The sequence below is a fragment of the Galeopterus variegatus genome, unplaced genomic scaffold, assembly GCF_000696425.1.
Source record: "Galeopterus variegatus unplaced genomic scaffold, G_variegatus-3.0.2 Scaffold8431, whole genome shotgun sequence".
Classification (NCBI taxonomy): Eukaryota; Metazoa; Chordata; class Mammalia; order Dermoptera; family Cynocephalidae; genus Galeopterus; species Galeopterus variegatus.
Window position 1 is genome coordinate 46,279 of NW_007734542.1, and position 23,220 is coordinate 69,498.

General features: G+C 36.4%; 1 protein-coding gene across 1 annotated transcript in view; it reads right to left on the reverse strand.

The window, feature by feature from the left end:
* Positions 1 to 23,220, reverse strand: part of LOC103608459 (phospholipase D1-like) — a 69,910-nt gene that overhangs the window by 27,119 nt on the left and 19,571 nt on the right. The window contains exons 6-7 of the mRNA XM_008592884.1: positions 13,289 to 13,402; positions 10,911 to 10,960 (exon numbers count right to left, since the gene is read on the reverse strand). Coding sequence (XP_008591106.1) covers positions 10,911 to 10,960; positions 13,289 to 13,402 — 164 coding nt within the window. The remainder of the gene's footprint in view (positions 1 to 10,910; positions 10,961 to 13,288; positions 13,403 to 23,220) is intronic.

Genomic DNA, 23,220 nt, shown 5'->3' on the forward strand with positions numbered 1-23,220 from the left:
AACGTATATAAATTAAATGCCCCAATTAAAAGATATAGACTGGTGAAATAGATAAGAAAAAACACAACCCTACAAGGAACTACATACTGCCTATAAGAAACACATGTTATTTACAAATACACAGACTGAAAGTGAAAGGGTGGAAAAAGATAGTCCATGCAAATGGAAAACAAAAGTGAGCAGCTACACTTATATCAGATAAAACAGACTATAAATTGAAATCTGTACTAAGAGATGTGAAGGGCACATCTTAACAACGATAAAGAGATCAATACAGCAAGAAGATATAACAATTATAAGTATATATATATGCACCCAACACTGGAGCACCCAGATATATAAAGCAAATATCATCAGATCTAAAGAGAGAGATAGACGCCAACACGATGCTAGCTGGAAACTTTAATACCCTACTCTCAGCATTGGGCAGATCATCAAGACAGAAAAATAACAAAGAAATGTGGATTTAAAATGGCTGGATAGACCAGATGGACCTAACAAACATTTACAAAACATTTCATCCAACAGCTGCAAAATACACATTCTTTTCACCAGCACATGGAATTGCTGACCCAGGACTGACCATATACTGAGCTACAAAACTAGTCTCAACAAGTTAAAAAAATCAAAATCATATCAAGTTTTGGTTTTTTTTCACCATAATGGAACAAAACTAGAAATCAATAACATGAAGAACTTTCAAAACTATGCAAGTACATGGAAATTAAACAACAAGCTCCTGAATAACCAATGGGTCAAAGAAGATATTAAGAAGGAAATAAAAAAATTTCTTGAAACAAAGGAAGATAGAAACATAACATACCAAAACCTATGGGATACAGCCAAAGCAGTGTTAAGAGGAAAGTTTATAGCAATAAATGCCTACATCAATAAAATAGAAAGATTTCACATAAACAACCTAACAATGCACTCAAGAAACTAGAAAAACAAGAACAAACCAGACCCAAATTAAGTAAAAGAAAATAAATAACAAAAATCAGAGCATAAGTAATAAAATTGAGACTAAAAATACAATAGATCAATTGAAAAATTAGTTTTCAAAAAGATAAACAAAATTGAAAAACCATTAGCCAGACTAACCAAGAAAAAAAAAGACCCAAATAAATAAAATAAGAAATGTAAAAGGAAACATTACAGCTGATATCTCCAAAATACAAAGGATCGATAGACACTATTATGGATAGCTATATGGCAATAAGTTTGAAAACCTAAAGGAAATGTATAAATTCCTGGGCACATATGACCTAACAAGAAACAAGAAAAACTAGAAAATCTACATGGACCAACAAGTAACAAGATCGAATCAGTAATAAATAGTCTCCCAGTAAAGAAAAGCCCAGGACCAGATGGCTTTACTGCTGAATTTTACCAAACATTTAAAGAACTAATGCTAATACTTCTTAAACTATTTCAAAAAATTGTAGTGGCGAGAATTCTTCCCAACTCATACTACAATGCCAGCATTACCTTGATACCAAAACCTGTATGGATACCACAAAAAAAGAAAACTACAGGCCAATATCCCTAGTGAACATAGATGCAAAAATCTTCAATAAAATACTAACAATCCAAATCCAACAGCACATCAAAATGATTATACATCATGATCAAGTGGGATTTGTCCCAGGGATGAAAGGATGGCTCAACACATGCAAATCAATAAACATAATACAATCACATCAACAAAATGAAAAAAAAAAACCATGTGATCATCTCAATAGATGCAGAAGGCATTTGATAAAATTCAACATCCTTCATGATAAAAATTCAACAAATTAAGTATAAAAGGAAGGTATCTTTATACAATAAGGTCTATATAAGACAAACCCATAGCTAACATCATACCGAATGGAGAAAAGAACTGGAACAACACAAGGATGCTTACTCTCACCACTTTTATTCAACATGGTCCTGGAAGTCTTAGCCAGAGCAAGCAGACAAGAGAAAAATAAAGGGCATCCAAATTGGAATGGAGGACATTAAACTGTCCCTGTTTGCAGAGGACATAATCTTATATAGAAAGAAACCTAAGACTCTACTAAAAAACTCCTAGACCTCATAAACAAATTCAGTAAAGTTGCAGGATATAAAGTCAATTTACAAAAACAATTAGCATTTCTATATACCAACAACAAACTAGCAGAACAAGATATCAAGAAAGCAATCTCATTTACAACAGCAACAACAAAAAATAAAATACCCAGAAGTAAATTTAACCAAGGAAGTGAAAGATCTCTACAAGGAAAACTATAAAACACTCAATAAAGAAATTAAAGAAGACACAAAAAATGAAAGAATATCCCATGCTCATGAATTGGAAGAATAAATATTGTCCTAATGACCATACTACCCAAAGTAATCTACAAATTCAATGCAATCCCTATGAAACTACCAATGACATACTTTGCAGAAATAAAAAAAAAAAAATTCAAAAATTCATATGGAACAACAAGAGACCCCAAATAGCCAAAACAATCCTGAACAAAAAGAACAAAGCAAGGGGTATAACACTCCATGCCTTCAAAATATACTACACAGTTATAGTAATCAAAACTGCATGGTACTGGCACAAAAGCAGACACATAGATCAATGGAACAGAATAGAGAATACAGAAATAGATCCACGTACCTACAGCCACTGATTTTTAACAAAGAAGCCAAAAACATACATTGGGGAAAGGACAGTCTCTTCAATAAATGGTGCTGAGAAAATTGGAGATCCATATGCAGATAAACAAAACTAGACCCCTATGTCTCACCATATATTAAAATCAACGTAAAAATGGATTAAAGATTTAAATATAAGACCTGAAACTATAAGACTTCAAGAAAAAAATACAGGACAAACACATCAGGACATAAGACTAGGCAAAGATTTTATGAATAAGACTTCTAAAGCACAGGCAACGAAAGCAAAAATAAACAAACGGGATTATATCAAACTGAAAAGCATCTGCACAACAAAGTAAACAATCAACAGAGTGAAAGGATAACCTGCAAAATGGGAAAAAATATTTGCAAACTATGTATCTGACAAGGGATTAATATCCAGAATATACAAAGAACTCAAACAGCTCAATAGTGAAAAAACAAATAATCCAATTAAAAATGGGCAAATTAGTGGAATAGATATTTCTCAAAAGAAGACACACAAATGACCAACAGGTATATCAAAAACTGCTCAGCATCACTAATCATCAGGGAAATGCAAATCAAAACCCCAATGAGATATCATCTGACCCCAGTTAGACTGGCTATTATCAAAAAGACAGAAAATAACAAATGCTGGTGAGGAGGCAGACAAAGGCGAACTCTAGTACGTTGTAGGTAGGTATGTAAATTAGTACAGTCATTATGGATAACGGTATGGAGGTTTCTCAAACAACTACAGATAAAACTACCACATGTTCCAGCAATCCCACTACTGCATATATATCCAAAGGAAAGGAAATGAAAAAGTTGAAGGGACATCTGCACTCCCATGTTTATCATGACTCTGTTCAAAGTAGCCAAGATTTAGAACTAACCTAAAATGTCCATCAATGAAAGACTGGATAAAGAAAATGTGAAATACATACAAAATGGAATACTACACAGCCGTTAAAAAAAAAAGTGAAATTCTGCCATTTGCAGCAACATGGATGAGCTTGGGGAAAATTAAGTGAAATAAGCCAGCACAAAAAGAGAAATACCACATGTTCTCACTCATAAGCTAAAAATGTTGATCTCACATAAATAGAGTTGAATAGTGGTCACTATGGACTAGTAAGGGGAGGTGGGAGGAGGCTGGTCAATGGATACAACATTGTAGAGAGATAGGAAGAATAAGATCCACTGTTCTGTAGCAATATAAGGGGACCACAGTCAACAACAAATTATTGTGTAAGTAACTACTGTCAAGTAGCTTTTGAGAGGATGCTGAATGTCCTCAACACAGAGGTGACAAATGTTTGAGGCGATGGATACGCTAAATGCCTTGATATGATCATTGCAAACTGTATAAATGTACCCACATATCATATCGTATTCCATAAATATATATAATTACCATGGGTCAATTAAGAAAAAATAAATTAAAAAGAAGAAAAAATTTCAGAGCCAGAAGTAGATTAGAGGTACCAAGAAATGGGGGGTGGGGGGAGTAATGAGATGTCATTTCTTATTGGGTACAGAATCTGTGTTTAGAAGGATGAAAAAGTTTTGGAAACAGAGGTAACAATTATATAGCACTGTAATGTAATTAATTCCATGCGATGGTATGTTTAAAAATGCTTAAAATGGAAATTGTTATGTTATATATGCTTTACCATAATAAAAACAAATAAAAAATAAAGATAATAATTTCTAGCCATAAAGTGGACATTTTGGATGAATTCAAGTGGCCTGTCAAATGCAATGGGGGCGTCCATCTACGGTGTGAATGGATCTGCTGTGCCCTCTATGTGGAAAGAAGAAAAAGCAAGTAAAGAAAATATTTTGGCCAGTACTTTATTCATGAAGAAAACTGTCTCAGCATGTCATAGGTACAAAGTTGGTGATGTTAACTTACGAGGATATACTGGGGGAACAAGTCCCTTTTGAAGAAAATATGAGAAGGGCAGGAGCATATACAAGCATTAATATGAAGCAATAGATGGACAAGTATCAGGAAGATTTCCAAATTATATGTCACAGAGTTATTTGAGAACCTGGAGATTTATACAGGTCCCAGGACATATCTGTGGTTAGCATTCGTGTGTGTGTACCTCAACAGAAGAGAAATTCAGTACAATAGACTCTTGATGTTTATAAGGAAATTTTATAAAAGGGTATCAAGAGTTGTCACATACAGGCTTTTGTTACTTAAAAACTTGTAGCACTTGGCATATGTACATTTCTAATCCCAATTGAATACTTCTAGCCCATATGTTAAATTATACTAAATTGGCTGCTAAAATGCAATAATTCACAAAAATTATAAAAATGATAAATGCTTTAAACATTAAATCTCTGAAGATTGGAGTATCAGATAATTCTACACTAATAGCTGCTGATTTTCTTTTTGGGAATTTTAACATATTCATAGCAGTAGTTTTGTTATTCTAAATAATTAAAACAGTAGAGAACGAGATTTCTCTATCCAATTAGAGATTGGCTAGTCTATGTATTTAAAACTCACTACACATGTACAAAAACAAAACTAACAATACAACCTGTACTTCAGAAAGGGGCGTTGTGTAATTAATCTGTTCTCTCTATGTTTAGAATATGAACATTTTCCCCACTGAGAGGCTTTATTTTTGACTTGTTCCCAGGGTACTTGGAAATCTTTTCATAAGTGGGCTTAGCGTTGAAATTACTTCCTGTGTTAAAATCCAATTTTTTTCCCTGAATAGGCAAAGGCAGGAGAAGGGTCCAGAGCCAAAGGAAATGCTTTGTAATAAGCCCAGGACATTTTTACTACTGGGAAACTAAATACTAAGCTTGTTTTGATTTTTTATTCACCTACAACCTCACCTTTGCATTTTTACAAGCCACTGCAAGCATAAATAGCTTTCCTGATTTTGTTTTATCAATATATCTTTTATAGATTTACTCATTCACTGTCATCTTTATCGTAAGCCATTAGAAAATAGACATAGAGATAATGCTCTGGTAAATCTCCTCTGTCCTGGATACAGTTAGATAGAACTTTTGGAAGTGTTTGTTATTGGTGATGTTCATATCTTATGTTTAAAGTTATGTCTAAAGTGCTGTGGATTGAGCAGACCATCAGTGAAAAGTTACTGAGCACACAACATCAATGTACATATATCTTAAAATTATATATGTACTATAAGTTTAAGCCATTATTTTTAAAGCACCCAAATCATTTAAAAATTAATAACATTTATAAATTTTACCATAAAATTTATACTATAAAATTCATCCCTTTAAAGTGTACAATTCAGTGGGTTTTCACAAAGTTGTACAGTCATCAACACTACCTAATTTCAAGACATTTTTAAGACCCTAAAAAGGAACTCCATATTCAGTATCAGTCACTCCCCATCCCACTCCTCTGTCCCCCAGACTCTGGCAACCACTAATCTATTTATTTTCTCTATGGATTAGCCTATTAAAGACATTTCATAAAAACAGAATCCTACAATATGTGGCCTTTTGTGCCTGGCTTCTTTCACTTATTGTAATGTTTTCAAGGTTCATTCATGTTGTAGCATATATCAGTACACTGCTTTTCATATCTAAATAATACTCCATGTACAGATATACCACATTTTCTTTATACATTCTTGAGTCAATCGACATTGTGCTGTTTCCACTTTTTGGCTATTCTGAATACTGTTGCTATGAACATCCGCGTGCAAGATTTTGTGTGGATATGTGTTTTCAATACTCTTGAGTATATATATTAAGGAGTAAAATTGCTGGGTTGTATGGTAACTCTATTTAACTTTTGAGGAACTGCCAAACTGTTTTCCAAAGATGTTGCACCATTTTGCATTCCCACCAGCAACACGTAAGGTTTCCACTATTTCCACATCCTCACTAATACTTTACCATTATTATTACAGCCATCCTAGTAAGTGTGAAGGTGTGAAGTTGGGTCTCACGGTGGTTTTGGTTTGAATCTCCCTAATGACTGAAGATGTTGAGTATCTGATTGATCAGTTGTATATCTTCTTCAGGAAAATGTCCATTTAGATCTTTTGACCACTTTTTAATTGGGTTATTTTTCTTTTTCTTATTAAATTGTAGGAATTCTTTATATATTCTGGATACTCGTTCCTTATCATATATATGATTTGCAAACATTTTATCCCATTATGTGGGTTTTTTCACTTCCTTGATAGTGTTCATTGGAGCACAAAAGTTTTCATGTTTGACAAAATACAATTTACCTATTTTTTATATGTTTGCTTGTGCTGTTGGTGTAAAATCCAAGAATCCATTGCTAAATCCAAGAATCTATTGCTTAATCCACAGTCACAATGATTTATACCTCTGTTTCCTTTTGGGAGATTTATAGTTTTAGCTCTTACATTTAGGTGTCTGATCCATTCAATTTTTGTATATGTTGTGAGATAGGAGTTCAACTTCATTTTTTTACATGTAGGTTTCCAGTTGTTCCAGGACCATTTATAGAAAAGACTATTCTTTCTCCATTAAATTATCTTGGCACCCTCGTTGAAATTCAATTCACTGCAGTCATAATGTTTATTTCTGGATTCTCAATTCTATCCCATTGATCTTTACGTCTAACCTATGTCAGAAGCACACTGTCTCTTTTACTGTAGGTTTGTAGCAAGTTTTGAAATCAGGAGTGAGTCCTCCAGTTGGTTTTTGTTCAAGATTATCTTGGCTATACTAAATGCCATGAAATTCCACATGAATTTTAGGAGCAGTTTATTAATTTCCACAAAAAGGTATTTGAGATTTTGATAAGGACTGTGTTGAATCCATAGATCAATTTGGGGACTATTGCCTCCAAAAGAAGACTTATCTTAATGTTAAGTCTTCTAATCCATTAACACAGAATATCTTTCCATTTATTCAGATCTTCCTTAATTTCTTTCAATGATATTTTGTAATTTTCAGTGTACAAAATCTTGCACTACATTTAAAAATTTATTCCTAAGTATTTTATTCTTTCTGATGCTATTGTAAATAGGATTGTTTTCTCAATTTCATCTTCAGCTTATTCAGTGCTAGTGTACAGAAATAAATTGATTTTTGTATATTCATCTTGTATCCTGCAACATTGCTAGACAAATGCATTATCTCTAGTAACGTGTGTGGGTGCATGGGTTTGCATGTGTATGTGTGAATTCCTTAGGATTTTCTATATACAATATCATGTCATCTATAAAAAGATAGTTTTACTTCTCCCTTTCTTCTCCAACCCCTTTTTAAAAAATATTTATTTTTCTTGACCAGTTGCCTTGGCTAAAACTTCCTGTACAATATTAATGAGAGTGGACATTCTCATCTTGTCACTGATCATAGGGGAGTGGTTTCAGTCTTTCAACATTAAGTATAATATCAGCTGTGAGTATTTGTAGATGCCCTTTATGAGCTTAAGGAAGTTCCCATCTATTCCTAGTTTGTTGAATTTTGTTTTGTTTTGTTTAATCAACAAAAGGTTTGGATTTTGTCAAATGCCTTTTCTGTGTCTAATGAAATGATCATGTGGGATATTTGTCCTTTATTCCATTCACATCATGTATTACACTGATTTATGTCCAGATGTTAAACCAACCATGCATTCCTAGAATAAATTCCATATGGTCATGATATATAATCCTTTTTATATTGTTAGATTCAGTTTAGTAGTAATTCACTGAAGAATTTTGTGTCTATAATCATAAGGAATATCAATCCATGGCTTTCTTTTCTTATAATGACTTTGGTTTTGGTATTAATTACTTGCCTCATACAATAAGTTGGGAAGTATTTCTTCATCCCATATTTTGGGGGGGAAAGTCTGTGAAGAATTTGTGTTAATTCTTTTGTGGATGGTAGAAGTCAGCAGCAAAACCATCTGGGCCTTGGCTTTTCTTCATAGGAAGATTACTGATGACTAAATCAATCTCTTTACTTATTATACAACTATTCAGAGTTTTAATTTCTTCTGGAATCAGTTTTGATAGTTTGTGTCTATGATCTTTTTTTTTTCCTTTTTGTCTTTTTTTTTACTGACCCGTAACGGGATCGCAACCCTCGGTTTTGCACCTGCACCACACTCAGCCAGTGAGTGGGAACCGGTCTCCACATGGGATCTGAACCCTCGGCGGGAGCGCCACCGCACTCCCAGGCGGCGCACTCTCCAGTGCGCCACCGGGCCGGCCCTGTGTCTATGATCTTTAATTCTGTGTATCATCTTGACTAGGCTACAGGATACCCAGATCAAACATTCTTTCTGGGTGTGTCTGTGAGGGATTTTCCAGATCTGATATGCATTGAATTGGTGGACTCATTAGATTGCTGTCCTCAGTGTTAGTTCGCATCACCCAATCCATTGAGGGACTGAATAAAACGAAAAGCAGATGAAGGAGGAATTCACCCCTTTTGCTTTCTGCCTACCTGTTTCAGCTGGGATAATGGTCTTCTTCTGCCCTGGGAACCACTGACTCTCCTGGTTCTCAGGCCTTCAGACTTGCACTAGAAGCACATCACTGGCTTTTCTAGGTCTCCAGCTTGCAGGTGGCAGATTGTGAGACTTCTCAGCCTCCATAGTCATGTGAGCCAATTCCTCATAATAAATTTCTTCTTATCTAGATATCCTATTGGTTCTGTTTCTCTGGAGAATCTTAACTAATACATTGACTTTATAAAAATTTGTCCAAATATCTAGGTTAACTAATTTGTTGGCATACAACTGTTCATAGTATTGTCTTATACTCTTTTTTATTTCCATAAAGTCAGTAGTAATGTCACCTCTTATTTCCTAATTTTGGGAACTTGAGTCTTTTCTATTTTTTACTTAGTCTAGCTAACGGTTTGTTAATTTGTTGATCTATTCATAGAACCAACTTTTGGTTTCACTGATTTTCTCTATAGTTTTTCTATTTTCTCATTTATTTCCCCTCCAATCTCCATTATTTCTTTCATTCACTTGCTTTGGATTTAGTTTGCTCTTTTTTTTAGTTTTTTAAGATGTAGGGTTAGGTTACAGATTTGAGATCTTTCTTCACTTTTAATATAAATGTGATAGCTATAAATTTCCTTCTAAGCATTTCTTTAGCTTCATCTCATAAGTTTTGATATGTTGTTTTCATTTTCTTTCATTTCAAAATACTTTCTACTGTCTTTTGAGGTATCTTCATTGATTTTTTTGGTTATTTAGAAGTGTATTGTTTAATTTCCACCTAATTGTGACTTTCCACAATTTCCTTTTGTTATTTATAATTTCATTCAATTGTGGCCAGATTCATTCAATTGCTTACCATCAGTCAGTGAATCTTCATATAAACACCACTTTGATGAGTTTGCTCCAGGGGCTCAGAGGCTTCCACCAACTTCATCTGTCTTCTAGATAAGATCTATTCTTTCTAGTGAGGCTGTCCAAGTTTTCACAATCTGGACAACGTGGGTTTTGACTCCAGCTTAGTTGGAACTAAGCTGTATCTATTACACAGATTCAGCTTACAGATATTAATGTTATAGAACATTATTAAGCACCTACCAAATGCTGAACTTAGAGTTAGCTCAGCAAGATACAGATAAGTAAACCTGCACTTATAATATATTATAGCCAAGAACTATGTAGGAACATCAATTAGGAAGATATCCAAGAAAGTGCCTTTGAAAAAGTATGAATAACTGCAGAATTAAAAGGTATTACTGTAGCTTTTTTTCTCTTATTTATCTACCTCTAGTATAATATGCTCAAAGGGGGTCAAATGTTAGTGGTGGCAAAACAGTTATATAATAGGCTTTCCCCCTTAAATGTAAGTATGTGTTGTGAGAATCCTGGAACTTCTGCATATGTAGGAGGCCACATAAATAGCTGTTGACCTCGTAGCATTTGTTTCCTCTTCTTTAAAGCAGGAATGACACCTACTCTGCCTAATCTCCGGGGTCAGCAGAGAATACACATATAGGGTCTTTGTGAAGTGCCTTACAAATCTCAGTTATTATCAGAACAATTATCATAAATAAAAAATAAATAAAAGTTACAAAGATATTCTTCTTTTTTATTACCTGTGTATCTCAAATCTCGGTGTCTTCATTTGAACAATGCTTTGTGCAACTTAATGAGAATAAATAATTTATTTCAGTTGAGCATTTTGTGGAGTACTTTTTATAAACAGAGTTCTATAATCACACTGTGAAAACATTAATGATTACTGATACCTCACTTTCATAATAAAAAACAACCATAAAGAAAAAGAAAAGCATTAACTTACTCTCTGCTTTTAACTGACCAAGGATGGAATTTTCTCCTCTGCACATGGTTCTGAAAATATGTAAAGGAAAGAAAGGATTATGGAGGTTTCAAAACAACCAATCCCAATTGCAATATCTGTGGGTTTAATCGTAACCCAAGTATAAACAGAATAAGTGCTTCTATGAGAAGATGCTACATATATATATATATATATTTTTTTTTTTAAGCCAAAAAAATTTACATAAATAGCACTTTTGTAATGTTACTAATGGGACAAGACAGCTGATTTGAAGTGGTTAAATGGGAAAATTATAAAATTGACCTTAGATTTAATAAAGAGAAGCTATTTTTAAAAGACAGATTTTTAATGAACTTTCCCTCTTAAAAAATTTGGTGACGGCAAAGATAAATTTTGAATGCCTCAGTAGATAAGAATACTTGCAGAATCACATTGCTTTTAGAGGTTAAAAGGGCAAACAGCAGAATAATTTAGGAACTAAACAATTATACTGACTGTCTCTGTAAAGCAGCAAAACCCTTAAAAGTGAAAAATATAGTCTCAAATAACTGAATGATTTTGTTTGTTAAGACTACGGTAATAGTTAATGAATTATAAGACTAACAAAACCAAAAATTCTATGCTCCATCTGCTTGCCCTATGAAAGTAATTAAAAATACAGTTATGCCTGGGAAAATGCTGATATTATTAAAGATGATGCCAGCAAATAGAGATGTTTTTGCATAATAAAAGGTTATAGTTTTGGTTGCTGAACAAAAACCAAACATGTCATTTCATTCAGCTGGTTCAAACTCAAGAAAATACTCATAGAAAACAATTACAATTGACAATATTCCAAAAATAATATTAGAATGGCAAATGAAGCAGATATAATCCAATTAAAATCATGTGTCTTAAATACTTGAAAATCATTGTTTGTCACATTACAAATCAGATAACATTAGAAATGGGCAAATTATTAATCCAAGTGTACAGACCAAAGTCCATGTTAAGTTCTCTCGTACTGTAACTAGAAAGAAATACCCTAGAGGAAGCAAACAAAAAAACCTTTACTTGAATCCCTCGCAGATAGAAAAAAGGTTGAAAAAAGTCAGTGAGAAACAAGAGAATTAAAAAAATTTTTTCCACCCCAGTGATGCACTCAAACTATGCACGCAGGACCCTCAGGTGCTCCTGGGGAGGGGGCCCAAGCAGGTGGCATCTAAGCCACCACCCCGATGTAACCAAGGCCCTGAACTCATCTGCCTTATACTTCGAGGTTTTGTCCCCCCCAACCCCCCAAAAGGGTTTATTAGGAAGGTGAGAAACTACAGGTGGTTCAGAAAAACCAAAGAAATTAAAAGAAAATACCCAGGTTCCAGTCTTTGCTCTGACTTTTAATAAAGAGTATGATCCTGAGCAGGGCTCTTTTGTCGCTCAGGTCACAGAGCTTATAACTGGGCTGGATTCATGCCCAGGCCTGTCCACCCACCTCTTCTCTTTTCTCCTGTTCTCTTTTACAGTTAAGTGACCCAGAGAAAGGGGAGAGGTGCCTTTCTCTGGCCGGCTGGATTCATGCCCAGGCCTGTCCACCCACCTCTTCTCTTCTCTCCTGTTCTCTTTTACAGTTAAGTGACCCAGAGAAAGGGGAGAGGTGCCTTTCTCTGGCCCGCTGTGCTGTCTCTCTATGCCTGCCCACCCAGCTGGTACCACCAGCCCTCTTCACAATGCTCCATGGCCAAATTGGAAGCCTCGAGGGAACCAAGTATGCCTTTTTGAGAGAATATGGAAACTCTGCTTTTTAAAATATCAAGCACTGGACTTACCACTTTCCCTAAAATTTTAACAATGATGTCATAGAGAAAACAAAATTAAAATTCCAGGAGATAGAAAAGAAGCTTCATGTTTCATCTACTAACAGAGGCTACTGTTATCAACCTTGTTGGAAGACTCACTACCTAAAGAATTATAACCAAACATATGCCAAATCATACCATTTTAGGCATTTAGGTTTTTTCTTTTTCTTTACTTACTGCAAAGAATATGGAAAGCTCAATAACTATTTAATGATTTAAAGATAATTTTTAATCAACATTATATATATACACACACACACACACACACACTTATATATACATATAATAGACAATGACTATAAAAGAGGGACTAATATTTTTAGTTCTTTTATACTTGCCATGTGTCTTAGGCCCACCATTTATGATTTTAGGCACATTTGAATTTTACCAACCAGTAAACAGGCCAAGATTTGAAAGTAAAATAAAGTGTTCATTTGTTCAATGTTCCACTGAATGGATGTGAAAAAACATTGTCACTCCCTTCACCAGCTGACATGCACAGTTGATTGAAAGCTCAAAACAGATGGTTTAGAATTTTGGCACCTGTAATTGAAGTGCATTATTGCCTGCAGAGCATTTCCTCCACCAGTTGAAATGTCTCCTTCAAACCCTGGCAGAAGAGGTATCACAACATACACCCGGTATCTCTGGCTTTCCCTGCAATAGTCAGATGTAGAGAAATTCACCAAAATAAAAAGTGTCAGTTTAAAACGAGAGCCAAGTAGTTCACATGGTTTTAGAGATTAAATGAATGGCTTCCTACGATACACTCTATCACATTTCAGGGCTTGGAGGGTGCTGTTGGGTTGATGGGAGTCCAGAAGCTGTTACCCAGGCTATCAATTAAGAACCTAAATAATAATCTGAACTTGGAAGCAAAGTGGGAATTGTATCCATTATCTGTAATCTTTAATCCTTTGTGGAAAAAAATTCAGTGTAAGAAAGCCTTGCTTGGGTCCCATGGAAAAGCGGGAGGGAGCGACGCATTTATAACAAAGTTTTGAAAAAAGATATTTTCATAATAGTTAAATGTATAACAAGTTATATCTGAGTACCCAGCAAATAGCAGGAATTCAGTTAATAATTGTTGAGTTCCCACAGCCTAGATCTCAGGGGCAAAAAGACACCCTGGACCCAGTATATTTTCTAATACATAAGTCATCCTTATTCAGAAACACTGAGATTTCAGCTACAAAATGTTATCTTGGGCCCTTTAAGAATTCTGAGTGAATAATGTTTATTTTTAAATCCCCTGCACAAATACCACGGTATTTCATGGCTCACTCTCTCTGATTAATGACAACCTTTGAAGGAAAAGAATTCTACTTAATCAAAAAGCAACAGAAGAAGAAAGTATAGCTCCCCACTTTGACCTGCATTCAAAAAGACAGAAATTTGAAGAATTTTGTTCAAATAGGTACCACTTATTTGGAGTCAAAAACTATTAAAAGTCCTTGTCTCAATTTATAAGATATACAGGAAGACGAGAAGGCTTGGAAATGAATGTGTTGTCACTGAGTCTTGCCAGCATGTCTGAGAGGTCTATACTCACAGAAAGGTGTTGCTACTGGTTAATTTCCTACTTAAATTTTTCATAATACTTAAATTCTAAAGCTCATTTTCTTCAAAACAACTATTTTTTTCTTTCATGTGGATATTATTACCGCTCTATGAAGGATCAGATTTTATTACGTTCTTTCTATGAGTGTCAACGTACGTATCAGGGCACATGGAAGGTGACCTTCAGGGCAGAAGCCACCGCTAACACAATGGAATTTGGAGGCCTGGGAGCTTGGAGGCAGGGATGAGAAACAAGGAATTTTAAGTAGGGTGCTGTAATGGCGTGGATTAATCACTAGATGGCAAACACAGTTTGAGTTGGAAAGAAAACATTAAAAAAATGTAAACTGTTAAAGTTCTCTGCTTGATAAGGATGAAAGGCTCACATCCCTAAATGGTAAACAGGATAGTGGAAAAGAATAGAAAGAATACCTGATCTATTTCCCTGCAGCCAGCATTGAAAAGTCCGAATGAATTAAACCAGACACTTAAAAATTGACACCGTTTGGCTTCAACTGCCTCTCCAGAATCATCTTGCAGTATGACCTTCCCATATACTTAACCACCAGTGACAGGAGACTGCTGCCCTGCACTGAGAGGTGCACCTGCCTACTGGTGCAGCTTGGCTCATCAGCTCTCTGAGCCTTGAGTGAATCCCACTTCTTTCAGGCACCTTTAAGGTCACTTCCTCTGCCAACCCATACTGGGTCTTCCTGTCCGAACCGGTTTACTCCCGCCTCTGCAATCCCACAGCATGTGGCCAGGACGTCTACTCACTTTCTGCTTTGCACAACAGTGATACACACATCTGTTGCTTAGGCTATGTGATAAGCTCCTCTAAAATACAGGACGTATGTCCACATAGCTTTCTATTGGGACGTCTACTCACTTTCTGCTTTGCACAACAGTGATACACACATCTGCTGCTTAGGCTATGTGATAAGCTCCTCTAAAATACAGGACGTATGTCCACATAGCTTTCTATTTTTGGCAGTGCTCAATAGAGGACTGTTGCACACAGCATGCAACCGGTACTATTTGCTTTGGGAGGATGAGGTCAGGTTGGAAGAATGTTTGTTTCTCAGAAAGTCTCTGGTAGAGAAGACGTTAAGCTGCATTGAACTTTTTTCTTTAAATTACATTTAATTTGAATTTTTTATTGTGATAAATATATATGTAAACTTTGTGATTTTACCCATTTTTAAAGTGCATAATACAGTAGCATTAATTACATTCACAGTGTTGTACAACCATCACAGCTTTCTATTTCCAAAATTTTCATCATCTCAAACAGAAGCCCTGTGACGGCTGCGTGATAACTACTCCCTTTCCCCTCCCCACAGCCCCTGGTAACCTGTAATCTACTTTCTGTCTCTATGAATTCGCCTATTCCAGATTTTGCCTAAAAGTGAATCATATAATACTTGTCCTTTTGTGTCTGACTTATTTCACTTAGCATAACATCCCCAAGGTTTATCCTGTTGTAGCACATGTCAGGATTCCCATCTTTTTTTATGTAAGTGAATCATATAATACTTGTCCTTTTGTGTCTGACTTATTTCACTTGGCATAACATCCCCAAGGTTTATCCTGTTGTAGCACATGTCAGGATTCCCATCTTTTTTTATGGCTGAATAGTATCCCATGGTATTTATATACCACATTCATCTGTGGATGAGCACTTGGGTTATTTCCACCTTTTGGCTACTGTGAACCATGCTGCTATCAACATTGGTGTGCAGCACCTGTTTGAATCCCTGTTTTCAGTTCTTTTGGGTATATACTCAAGAATGGAATTGCTGGGCCATATGGTTATTCTACGTTTAGCATTTTGAGGAACCACCAAATAAATTACATTTTCAAATGGGTAACATATGCTCAAGGTACAAAATTTAAGAGGCAGAAGATTATATGGTGACAAAAATTCCCTTTCAGTCCTTGTCCCCAGCCCATTTCCCCTCCCTGAGGGCAACTCTAGTTAACAGTTTCCTCCCTGTTTTTGTAGAAATAGTTTATGAATTTATAAGCATATATACATATTCTTTCCTTTTACACAAATGTTAAAACACTGTAAACACTTTTCTGAAAGTTACTTTTATCATTTAACAGTGTATCTTGGAAATCTTTCCACATCAGAACATAGAGAGTTACTCATTTTTTAACAATAGGGATACAGCACTCTACCATACATCTTTCCTTAATATTTAAACCAGTTCTCTATTGATGGCCATTTTAATTGTTTCTAATTTTTTGCTATTTTGAAATAATTACTTTGATATTTATGCTGACCCACATAAGCCATTTTTCACATTTGTTGGACAAATCTCAGAAGTTGTATTGCTGATCTGAACACCAAATCTTTCTGATGCTCTTTGTAAGGGACGGTTCCATCTTATCCTTGTGTTTTTAAAAGCAAAAACGACTTCAAAATGGAGATCATGTATGTAGGATATTGAGAAATGTCCTATATACGTCTGATAAAACATTGTTGCACATTTTAGCTTGTAGGAATCAGAATATTCACATTTTCCTGTTTTTAGGACTTTCTTAGCTCCATATTAAGGCCTTTGCTGTTTTATAATATAGCAATTCTTCAATTTCCTGAATAATAAAAATATTAAACTCTGTTCAACAAACTAGTAGAAACTACTTAGATTTTCACTGCTGTAGAAAAAAGGGCTCTGGAATTTCAAACCATAAAATTGTGATTGAATGTAAGCCAGTGAACAGAAATTCTATGTGACAGTATGTGCAATCCACCTCCTTGATCCAATCTACAGAAGACAACAGTTCCTAGCTGCTGAGGATCCTAATCTCCTTCTGAAACCACGTATCCTCAAAACATTGTAGTTGTACTAATGATAGCAATTGGCTTAGGGTAAGAACCTGAGCCCCTAATGTGCAAAATTATTTATGACCTTAAAAGCAAGATAAGAGCTAGTGGGCACTAAGCCACTGGTAACTACCCATCATTCAGGCAATCACTTCATTTACTTTAGTTCAGAATGGTTTTATAAAATTGCATTCTTAGGCTTCTGGTTAAAATAAGTTTCTTTTGAAATTCACTAACTCTTATGGAATTGCTATGTATAATAGCTAAAGAGCAGAGATAAATGTTCCATAATAGAGGGGTGGTTAACTAAATTATGTGATAGTCACTCAATGGGGATAATCATCCTGCAAACATTAAAAATGACCACTGTAATGGCTCAGTAGCAAAATACTTCTGGTACCATGATAAAATGGCCCCAATACAAAGTTACAATTATAAGATGATAGAAATATGGCAGGCTGATACTATGAAACACCAAATCATTTTTCCCCTTAAGTGTGTTAACTTCTCCCACTCTGCTCCTGGAGATATGAGCAGGCGTTGCTCCTAGGGTGGTACCCTCAGGACACAAGGCACAAAGAGGTCAACTTCTCACATTTGAAGAACTAGATAGAGATTCTCCATATTGAGGCAGGAGTGTAAAGAACAGTGCAGGGACTCTGTCCTTTGGGTTCAAGCAGGATTCCAGAAAAAACAGGAAAGATCCCAATCCCTTTTAAATATGAGGATATGAGTACCACGAGTATCTAAGCCTTGCTTCCAGGTGAACCCCGGAGAAATGCTGAGAGCGCAGCCCACCAACCCCCGTGACGTGGCAGCAGCAGGACTGAAAGAAGGCTGAAGCCCCCATTACATTAAGCAGCTGCCAGAACAGGCCCGAGAGAGATCAGTACTAAGATCTAGAAGCCCCTTCCCAGAGATCCAGGGCTGCTTTAGCATCTATACCAAGGACGGATGGGGGTGTGGAGTGAGAAGAGGGAGGCGTAGCACCCTGACTCATAGAATACAGGGCAGAAATCATGAGAAATCACTGAATGAATCTGGCCACACTTATCAGGAAGTGCCTGAACTACATTTCCTCCTACTGTATGGAAATGGAGCTGGAGCTAGAAATTCAGATGAGTTATAGGAAAAAAGAAAGTTACGATTCAACAGAAAATAGAAGTATGTATACTGTCATGGAAAAAAATAGAAAACTAAAAAGAGTGAATTTTTAAGGTCGTGACAGTGTGGGTTTTTTGGGTTTTTTTTTTTTTTTTTTTTTTTTTTGGCTGCCTGGTACAGGGATCGAGCCCTGGACCTTGGTGTTATCAGCATCATGTTCTCACTACCTGAGCTAACTAGCCAGCCTGAGTACGGGCTTTTTAAAATTAATATTTTTAATTTTTGTGATTGCTGTAATGCTTCTGGCACCTTTAAAACCAGAGTACTAATTGCCCATGTAGATAGGTCACTGTAGTGCCATGTCTCTACATCCCCCTACTTGTTCTCTCCTGCAAAACCGCCTCTTCCCTCACCCCTGGGTCCCCCATCAGCATGGAGGGCAGTTAGAAGGGCACTCACAGCTGGGTCTCAGGGTCTGTAAGAAGCCCCCAAAGAAGCTCAATGTGCTTCTCTAGTGACGAGAAAGACTCTTCGTCTTTTTGAGAATGAGATTTATAGGTCATATTGCATTGCCATAAACTTCAAGAGCTGCTATAAGTCCTCTTGTAGATTTTGCAGCAGTGAATCCTGTCAGAAATAAGAATTGTGGCTGGGGCTTAATGGGTTTCTGTTTTCTGTTGTGTTTTTGTGGAGAGAACTTTACACTATGGTGGTATCAGTTACGTTGGAAATGGATCTACAGCTTCTCAGTGGTTTGGGACATAACCCTTTGTATCTCTTTGGCAAATCTTTTAAAATGCAGAAAATCTTCCTAGCCTTCAGTTTTCTTGTCTATACATGAGGGAGTAGGCTAAAATCATTGCTAGTCCAGTCCACTAAAAATGCTGGTCCTACTAAGCACTGACTTTACCTATTATTGGTGTGATTTTATAGACTCTCCTATTATTATGTATTGTGCACAAAAATATGTATAATCTTTTTCATTGCTCACCTTTGGAAAAGAGCAAGTTTGTAAATGTGAGAATGTTGAGGATTAGTCCTGCGAAACCCTTTATTAAACTATTTCCGTTATGGCCCAACCACTTTCATCCTCTCTCTCTCTCTCTCTCTCTCTCTCTCTCTCTCAAGAGTCTCTCCCTTCCTTCTTCTCTCTGCCTGGGCATGTGCTCAGGATCAAAATGATTGCTGGCCCTGCCCTGCGTTAATCTTTACATCTCTCTATCTACTGAGATTACCACTTTTTGGAATAGAATAAAAGCAATTAAACGATCTAAATCAAAAGTTCTCTGTTGTCATCTGTGCCCCAATGTAACCTCTTCTCCAGGAATTTTAAAGAGCTTGGAAGTTTTCCCACAAGAAAAAATGTGAAACCAGCAATTGGCATACTTATTTTAAATGTTTTTTTATTCTTTTTATTATAACTGTATTATAAATTTCTTTAAGATAGTGCTTTTAAAATACGTCCAACATGATTTTTCAGCTCGGTACAAAATTATAGGAGATGGTAACTATAGGATATAGATATTTATTTAAACCTAAGAAATTGTTATCTATCAAGCAATTACTTTAAAAAATAAAAATATTCATCTGGTATTTCTAAATTTTTAAAATAAAATATCTCTCATAGATTCCTGGGAGGTTTAACATTAAAAACTTTCTACTTCCCTTGAAATGAAGGAAGCTTTGTAGCTTAATGGTAAAGAGCACAACATGAATCCTAAAGACATGGTTTGAGTCCCAGTTGTACCCATCAGTAGCTGTATGACTTGGGTAAGTTACATAACTTCATTTGGCCTCAGCTGCCTCCTCTGCAGAATGGAGGTAATTATGCATACAGACCGATAAGGTTGGTACGGCAATTGAATGAAGTCACACAGGTAAAGTACCTACTGCATGGAAAGACTCAAAAACTATGTGGAAACATTCTTATTTAATTAAAAACTGATGACTTCAAATACAAAGTATTAAAGAATAGCAAAGTAAATAGTACCTAAAATGAAAACAAAACAAAAGTCGTATTATGCTTCAGGATACCTTTTATTGTATTTTATACTTTTTGGCAGGGTGTTATCAGATCAGTAATGGTGAATCCAAAAACTGATTTCCAGGAGGATTCAGCTATAGGTTTCCAGCAGGACACCTCTAGACACAGGTGTTTTAACCATGTACCTATATCAGTCACAGGATGGACAAATCAAAGCAAGTTTTTCTTATCCAGAAGTAGCCATTTAATAATTTAAAATAAGGAACATTTTAAAGATCTCTTTAATTAAAACATTTGTTTCTAGCATAACTGTTAATTCTGAAACAATTGATTTGAATATTATGCTTCTTTATCCTTGTTTGTATTTATAGTGAGCAGTGTATTTTCAGATGATGAATGTCCTGGAAATGCTATAATAACTTCTTATGTAAACTGATGCTTTACCATTTACAATCTGCTTTCCTATATACGCATGTGAGCTAGATAGGGCGGATAGTATCATTCTCTTTGTTGGTGAAGAAACAGAGTATCAGAAAAGCAAACTGATGTACTCGAAGGTCACATACCTGTGGATAACAGAGCTGGAGAGTACCCAGGTCTCCAGACATCTGGTCCTTCATATTTCAGATTTCCCAGAGGAGTATTCCATCTCCTCATGGGAAACGGCAGCTCTTCTACAGTTACAAGAAGCATGAGGGGCTTGAGCAATTTTCAAAATTGTGTATTTTTTTTAATGCAGTTTAATAGTGCATTTTCCAATGCAGTTTAACATTGAAACACAGAGATATTAAGTCAACTGTCTGTTTTTGTTGTATGTATCAACTTTTTGGTGATAACGGTGTAAAATGCGTTCTCTCACTTCCTGGCTTTCTACCAAGGCAGAAAAATTATGCACTTTGAGTTTCCAATAAGCAAAGATTCATGGCACACAATGTTTCAAGGTGTTTGCACCTGGATCAGTTGGCCCTATTCTATCTTTCAGCTTATTTAAACACGATATAAAACAGTCAGTTTTAGACTGTGGATTATGACTGTTCTCTCCCTGATCTCCAGGCACATTTGAGTTGTCAAAGACAGGTCTCAAGTGGGTTGGGAACTGGTCTCAACTCTGAGACAGTTTTACTTACTACAGAGCAGACATTTTGTTTTCTGCAGTGATTCTTCCAGCTGCTCTGAATGCAGCTTTTTCTTTGTCTGAGGCTCTAAGTCTCAGATCAGAACATGAAGGTTTTGCAAAAATCTGTTTCTGCAAAGAATTATGGCTATTGAGAAGGAATCAGAAGGAAGTCAGGGGAACAGAGAAATCACTTCGGGGAGTTGGTGTGAGGCTGGATTCCAATACTGGCAGAAAAATAAAGCCTTCACCCGGTTGAGGGAGCTGCCAATTTAAAGACTCTGATCTCCTGGGGTGGGAGGGACCTGGAAGAGGGCCTGTGTTCTTTGGTCAGGCCTGGCCGATGGCAGACTGTCATTTCACTCCATCTGTTTTGTGCTGTATTCCACTCTTTTTCCAGCAGCCAATATTATACTTGTTACTAAAAATGGGACTTTGGCAGGGACGTTCCGAGTCTCAGAAGAGTAGAGAACAGAGACGTCCAGGAAGGAAGAGAGGGCAACCTGGGGGTTGGCACCATGGCCCCTAATTAGTGAAAAGGAGGTGCCCCACTGCAGTCAGCCTGCAAGGTGAGCTTTGTAATTCTGCCTTCCTTTGCCTAATAATACAAGCTCATAGGTTTCAAATAATTAAGGAGAAATATATTTTACAGTTGCAATTAACATAGGAGATGAACCATAATGTGGAGATGCAGAGAAGGGAGAAAACATAAAATATGTTTTCAGGATGCATGTGTGTAGCCACTGAAAGTCTAAACCTGTGATATACAAACCATTTTGAAATGTGACTGTGAAAGGAAGTGAGACAATGGAGAGATCAGAGCTAAATGACACACAGGAAATTTGAAATTCTATGGACTCATTTCCCATTTTCTACAAAGTAAGCTTGCAATTGCCAGAGTCTTTAATGTGCTCTGTGAACCTCCAAGCATGAGATACAATCTGCAACAAATGCTCCCTTACCATATTCTTTTATTACAGATCCCTTTTCCTTTCAGGAGCAGCTCATAGGATAACTGGAAAATGTTCAATCAGAAAATATCTTAGGGCCGGCCTGGTGGCGCACTACTATAGTGCGCCGCTTGGGAAGCACGGTGGCGCTCCCACCGAGGGTTTGGATCCCGCATGCGGACCGGCCGCTCACTGGCTGAGCGAGGGGCGGGAGCAACACCGAGGGTTGCGATCCCGTGGCCGGTCCCGGTCCGGTACGGGCGCGACACTGAGGGTTGCGATCCGTTGCCGGTCACGAAAAAAGACAAAAAGGAAAAAAAAAAAAAAAAGAAAATATCTTAAAGTTCTTTTTCCAGCCCTAAAATGCTTTGATTTTATGATTTAAGAAGTCCACATTTTTATTTTTTTATTTTTATTTTTTTTCCTTTTTTGTCTTTTTTCGTGACCGGCAACGGATCGCAACCCTCAGTGTCGCGCCCGTACCGGACCGGGACCGGCCACGGGATCGCAACCCTCGGTGTTGCCCCCGCACCTCGTTCAGCCAGTGAGCGGCCGGTCTGTATGTGGGATCCGAACCCTCGGGTGGAGTGCTGCCGCACTTCCCAAGCGGCGCACTGTAGCAGTGTGCCACCAGGCCGGCCCAGAAGTCCACATTTTTAAAGAAAAATTAATATGACAAAGAAAAATATTCTTTTGGGCTCCCAAACACTTAAAAACAAATCTTACAGGTACTTATTAAAACCATGTAATATAGGGAATTAATAACTGGATAAGTGAAGTTGAGGTTCATCTTAACTCTACTTATTAGCTGATCCCAGTTCCAAAATTCATGATTCACTGCTCAGCCCAATGAGCTCACTTCACTTGTCAACTTAATGCATTTATGCAACTTACTTCAATTTCATGAAAAAATATTTTTCTCTTTGGCAA